Source organism: Protobothrops mucrosquamatus, unplaced genomic scaffold (genome assembly GCF_001527695.2).
Source record: "Protobothrops mucrosquamatus isolate PMUCROS unplaced genomic scaffold, P.Mucros_1.0 scaffold3203, whole genome shotgun sequence".
NCBI classification, from domain to species: Eukaryota; Metazoa; Chordata; class Lepidosauria; order Squamata; family Viperidae; genus Protobothrops; species Protobothrops mucrosquamatus.
In genome coordinates this window covers 28,074-34,365 of record NW_015389201.1, presented here as the reverse complement: position 1 = coordinate 34,365, position 6,292 = coordinate 28,074, and the positions used below count along the sequence as shown (strand labels likewise).

At 46.8% G+C, this 6,292-nt stretch overlaps 1 protein-coding gene across 1 annotated transcript; it reads right to left on the bottom strand.

The window, feature by feature from the left end:
• Positions 1-179: 179 nt before the first annotated feature.
• Positions 180-617, bottom strand: THRSP (thyroid hormone responsive). The gene has a single exon (XM_029286267.1). It carries the CDS (start codon positions 615-617, stop codon positions 180-182), a length of 438 nt encoding a protein of 145 aa, XP_029142100.1.
• Between the last annotated feature and the right edge of the window lie 5,675 nt (positions 618-6,292).

The following is a 6,292-nucleotide window of genomic DNA, read 5'->3' as shown; positions in this document are numbered from 1 at the left end:
AAGGAAGGAAGGAAATCTGTTTGATCTCGTTAGCAAGAATGACAACATTAACCGAGTAGACAAATAGTTTCTCAGTCCCACCAATAGTTCCAATGGAGAAAGACTTAGAAGATGCAAACAGGGGAACCAAACTAGACATTTCCTGTACAAAGATAACTCACCTTTTGTTTAATGCTTTTCTACCAACGAAAAGCGATTCCATTCTGATTGATCTGTCCCAGAATTTCATTGTACCTAGAAGTCACCGTGTTGGCTCGGCTGGTCAGTTGGGCGAGGACATGATATAAGCCAGAAATGTGATACCGAACGAGTCCTTCAAGGTCTGTCTTCTCCTTAGCTGCTTCTTCTTCTTCTTCTTCCTTGGACCTGAGACTCTTGTCGTTAAGAGGAGGTAGACCACTCTCAACCGTTAACTTGACGGATTTTAGAAGCGTGTAGTAGTGGTAGAGATCTCTGTCGCAGGACCTTTCCATCGCAGCGTTGACTCCAGCTGGGTCATCCTGGTCTTCCAACAAGACCCCCTGGAGAAGGCTGGGAAACATCACCGTTTGTTCCATGTTACGGACCGCGGAGAAGTATCTTTGCATGGGAATTCGTTCTCCATAGTGATTCTCCATGGCTGAACCTTCAAGACGAGCGCCTTCAAGCACTCTTCAAGTTGGGTTGGCTGTGAAACCTTTAGCTCTTGATCTGGAAAGTGCCAATTTATAGACCGACATGGCCAAATCCTGGCCTGTCACCAAACACGATGGGGGTGGTTTTTTGGGCCACTCAAGTCCAGGAAATTTCAAGATTTGGGGGGAGTGTCTTGTTGTGATCACTAACGTGACTTTATTTTCGGTCTGGAATCATTTCCAAACTCTTCCTCGTAGTGTGTTATTCCTTGGCCTTGTGGCGTTCAGACAAGTTGGCCCAGGAACAAGGGGGCGAGACAGCCGCGATTGAGACACCAAGGCTGGCCCAGCATGAATTGTCTCCCAACAGTTTTTTTGGCTGACACGAAACTGGGACGAAGCCGCGCAAAGAGCCAGCAAAGAACATTTCATAATTTATGCCAATTGTGAAACCGGTTCATCTCGCTGTTGGCCGGGATGCCCGTTGTTTGCAGAAGGGTTATCCAATCACCGCAAGAGACAAAGACACAAGTCAGTATACAGTACTGTGATCTGTAAAGATACAGGCGCTCCTCGGCTTACAACCACTCGTTTAGTGACGGTTCGAAGTTACAACACCTCTGAAAAAAATGACTTATGACCAGCCCTTATACTGAAGATGGTTGCAGTATCCCCTGGGTCAGGGGTGGGCAACCTTGGCTCTTTTAGGACTCGTGGACTTCAACTCCCAGAATACCTGAGCCAGCCATGCTGAGGGGAAAGGGAGAGGTTTCCATGCTGAGCCATGCTGGCTCAGGAATTCTGGGAGTTGAAGTCCACAAGTCATGAAGGGGGCCTTAGTTCCTCCCTGCTGACTGAGGAATTCTGGGAGTTGAAGTCCACGAGTCATGAAGGGGCCATAGTTCCCCCATTCTGGCTGAGGAATTCTGGGAGTTGTAGTCCACAAGTCATGAAGGGGCCATAGTTCCCCCATGCTGGCTCAGGAATTCTGGGAGTTGAAGTCCATGAGTCATGAAGGAGCATAGTTTCTCCCATGCGGGCTGAGGAATTCTGGGAGTTGAAGTCCACAATTATGAAGGGGCCAAGTCTGCCCTGGGTCATGTGATCAAAATTCGGGAGCTTGGCAACCAACGTGTATTTACGAGGGTTGCAGCATCCCAGGGTCATGTGATCGCCTTTTCTGACCTTCCCAGCTTGCTTCCGACAAGCAAGGACAATGAGGGAACCTGGATTCACTTAACGGTTGCATGGTTTACTTAATGGCAGTGGGTTTGCTTAACAACAATTGTACAAAGAGCCATGGTGACGCAGTGGTTAGGATGCGGTATTGCAGGCTAATTCTGCCAACTGCCAGGAGTTCGATCCTGAGCGGCTCAAGGTTGACTTGGCCTTCCATCCTTCCGAGGTCGGTAAAATGAGGACCCAGATTGTTGGGGGGGGGAGGCAAGAGGCTGACTCTGTAAACCGCTTGGAGAGGGCTGTAAAGCACTGTGAATCGGTATATAAGTCTAAGTGCTATTGCTAAGTGCGAAGGAAGGAAGGAAGGAAGGAAGGAAGGAAGGAAGGAAGGAAGGAAGGAAGGAAGGAAGGAGACGTGGTGGTGCAGTGGTTAGAATGCATATTGCAGGTTAACTCTGCCCACTGTCAGGAGTTCGATCCTGACCTGCTCAAGGTTGATTCGGCCTTCCATCCTTCCGAGGTCGGTAAAATGAGGGCTTGGATTGTTGGGGGCAATATGTTGACTCTGTAAACTGTATAGAGAGGGCTGTAAAGCACTGTGAAGTGGTATATAAGTCTAAGTGCTATTGCTGTTGCTAAAATTGGAGTGATTTGCTTAACATCTGCCTAGCTTAGCAACAGAAATTCCGGTCTCAATTGCAGTCGTAAGTCGAGGACCACCTGTATTTAGCAGAGACTGAGACTGCAGACTCGGGTTTGATTTGATTCTTCCTTGGGTGCCCAGTGACATACCTACAATGCCAAAATGTCTACCGAGGCCTCCCTTGGCTTTCTTACTTGCTATCAAATTTCACCCTTACAGGGAGTCCTCAACTGAACGACCACCGATGTAGCTCAAAATTACTGTTGCTAAGCAAGGCGTTAAGTGAGTCTTGCCCCCATTTTACCACCTTTCTTGCCCCAGTTGTTCAGTGAATCGCTGCAGTCGTTAAGTCAGTCATCCGGTCGTTAAGCGAACCCGGCTTCCTCTATTGACTTTGCTTGTCAGAAGGTCACAAAAGGGGGATCCCGTGAACCCCCCGGGAGACGCTGCGACCATCGTAAATATGAACCAGTTGCCAAGCGTGTGAATTTTGATCACGTGACCCTGGGGAGGCTGTAACGGTCGTAAGTACGAAAAATGGTCGTCAGTCGCTTTTTTTCAGTGCAATTGTAACTTTGGTCACTAAACTAGTAAGTTAAGTTGTGGATCTATAGTTGTGGACCTGGTCAGTAAATTAGGGCAGAGATCCCCAACCTTTCGGGCACCGGGGACCGGTTCCATGGAGAAAGTTTTTTTCCGTGGACCGGAGGGGGTGCGTGGTTTTGTGTGCTGCCTGCATCCCACGGATGGGGCTTTGCTTGTTTGTGCGGACCGGTTGCTGGCATGCCGCGGCCCAGTATTGGTCCACGGCCTGGGGATTGGGGAACCCTGGTCTAACAGAATGACAGAAGGGATAGAAAATAAAGAGGGCTAAATCAGAGAAGGTAACATGGTAGGAGAACCAAGATTTTAGCTTCTTATTGGCTTCCCCGTTTTTAACCCACTGGAGTTTTCTTTAAACTTCACAGCCATAACTGGTCTCCCCCACCTGAAGGCCGAATCTGCAGGTCTTCTCTTGAGAAAGAAATGGCCCCTTTCTCACTGACATGATCCAGGTCTCTCTCCTTTCCTTTCTCCATTCAAAGGTGTCCTGTCCATGTAGAACAGAGGTCCCCAACCTTTTGGGCACCAGGGACCCGTTCCGTGGAGAGAGGTTTTTCTGCAGACTGCAGGGTGCGTGGTTTTGTGTGCTGCCAGCATCCCGCAAATGGGGCTTTGCTTGTTTGTGCGGACCGGTTGCTAGCATGCCTCGGCCCGGTTCCGGTCCACGGACCGGGGGCTGGGAGCCCCTGAATTAGGGGACCAAAAAGTCAGGCAAAAGATATCTCAGGAAAACCTTGGAAGAATGGAAGGTGCGCTCTGGAAAATATTCAACCACTCTGGCCTCAGGCAACCCAAAACTTTGTGACTTTTGATAAGGGTTTCCAAAGCGTTTCAATCGTGCAATATTAGTACAGTGCTGTGCAATAATTAGCACATGGACACGGCCACAGCGAGTGAGCCAAACAAACCGAGGGCAGCCAGCTTTCCTTTTGGAGACAAATTTCACACTGTGGGGATTTCTCAATTTTTGTTTGTTGTCCTCAGCTGTTTGTTCAACCCTGACTCGGTTGCCTGCAAAATGCCACCTTTTCCCTTATTGTCCCCCCCCCTTTTTATTGTGGCATTATAAATCTTGATAAGATATAGGCTATTTCAATACAACAGTGTTCATATAGGAGAACTAAATTCTTCGTGTTCCGTTACCTTGTGGTGGTAGAAAGGTGAAAGAAAAAACGAAGTCTCTATCAATATTAATTACAATCAGGCTGTCAAATTAGAATAGAATTAGAATAGAATAGAGTTGGAAGGGACCTTAGAGGTCATCTAGTCCAGTCCCCTGCTTGAGCAGGAGAACCTATACCATTTCAGACAAGTGACTGTCCAGTCTCTTCTTTAAAATCTCCAGTGATGGAGCGCCCACGATTTCTGGTGGCCAGCTGTTCCACTGGTTAATTGTCCTCACTGTTAGGACCCTTAATTCGAGGTTGCTTCTCTCTTTGATCAGTTTCTAACCATTGTTTCTTGTCCTGCCTTCAGGTCCCTTGGAGAATAATTTGACCCCTTTGTGGCAGCCCCTCAGATACTGGAATACTGCTATCATGTCTCCCCTATTTCTTCTTTTTTTTAAATCAGGATGATTGTATTTTTGTCATTCAAAATTAAATATAACATTGGAAAGGTAGGGATGGAAGAAGAACATGCGATGTACATCCAGGAATTTCTTACATAATTAAGATTTCAGTCTTAATCTTAATTACTTCATATGGAAATATCTATCTATCTATCTATCTATCTATCTATCTATCTATCTATCTATCTATCTATTTGTTTAACATCTATCATGTCTCTCATGTATCAATCATCTGTCTCTTTCATGATATCATCTATCATGTGTCTCATCTATCTCTCATCTCTCATCTATTTTGTCTCATCTATCAATCATCTCTCTCATCTGTGTCTATCTATATCTCTCAATCTATCTATCCATCCATCTCATCTATGTCTCTGTCTGTCTGTCTGTCTGTCTGTCTGTCTATCTATCTATCATCTCTATCTATCATCTATCAACCATCTATCTATCTATATCTATTGCTCCCTTGGTGCTCTTGGAACTTGGTTGTTTATAATATAGATATATCTGTCTGTGTTTTATACATGTTAATAAAAGAAAGAGAGAGAGAGAGGGAGGGAGAGGGGGGGGGAGACTGCTTTTTCTTTTGAGGAATAGTTTAGCTATGTCATTTGGAAGTGATCCATTTGCATCAGCTGAGCTCTTGACTCCATTATTGGCTGTTATTGATCCAAATGACCCAGGAGTCAGCTTGGGTCAAATTACAGAACTGAAGTCCAATTTTACAGGGACAGTGTTAGAAATGTGTAAATAATGCCACTTTGCCAGGGGCAGAAAAAGAGGTGTGGGAGACGGAGGGAACCTGATTTTGCTGGGAACCAAGGGGTGTCCTTTGATGGATCATGCCAGAGGGGCCGATCTTCTGCCCGGTCTTCTTCATAAATGGTCCTCAATGATCTGGAAGGCTTAACCCACCCTTTTGCTCCTTGCCACAATCCCAGCTGGGCGCAGACTTTGACGTACCAGCTGACTCCAGGCTTCTTCTGCAGCCCTGGAGAAGGACGTCTCTGCCCTCCAGGAGATGGAGCAGACCGTGATGTTCCCCAGCCTCCTTCGTGGGGCCTCCTTTAGAAGATCTGGAAGATGGTTTGGGGAGTCATTCAGATGGCAACAAAGACCTCTACGAATACTATCTCCAACTCTGGGAGCCGAAGTCCCTGTGTCTTAATGTTGCCAAGGAGCTAGATAAATCCTACTATTGTCCAGTCAGAACTGAAGAAGCTTCTTGGATGAGAAGCGAAATGTCTTCTAGGACAGGGCTTTTCAAACTTTTCACCCATTGTGCCACTTTTAGGATATGGCAACATCCGAGTACCACCAGTCGCCTAGCAAGGTGTCAAGAAAAAAAAAGAAAAAAAGTGATGAAGTGCAGGTAGTCCTCGACTTACAACAGTTCGCTTAGTGACTGTTTGAAGTTACAATGGCACTGAAAAAAGTGCCGAGCAAGACACCTGCCTGCCCACCCGGCCGTGCTCTTCCTCCTCTCCGAGGTTTTCATTGTTGTGAGCATTTCTGTTGAGGATTGGCAGTGGGGGTGGGGTGGGGGGTGTTTGGTTTTTATTCCCCCCGTCTGCTGGGTGGTTGCAGCAGGTTTTGGTCACTTCACATGACCCTGGGACACTGTGACCGTCATAAATATGAATCAGTTGCCAAGCATCTGAATGTAAATCACAAGACCCTGGA

What these genes read in the sequence shown, in the direction of transcription:
- THRSP (XM_029286267.1), bottom strand. Translation starts at nt 617, where the DNA reads ATGGAGAATCACTATGGAGAACGAATTCCCATGCAAAGATACTTCTCC.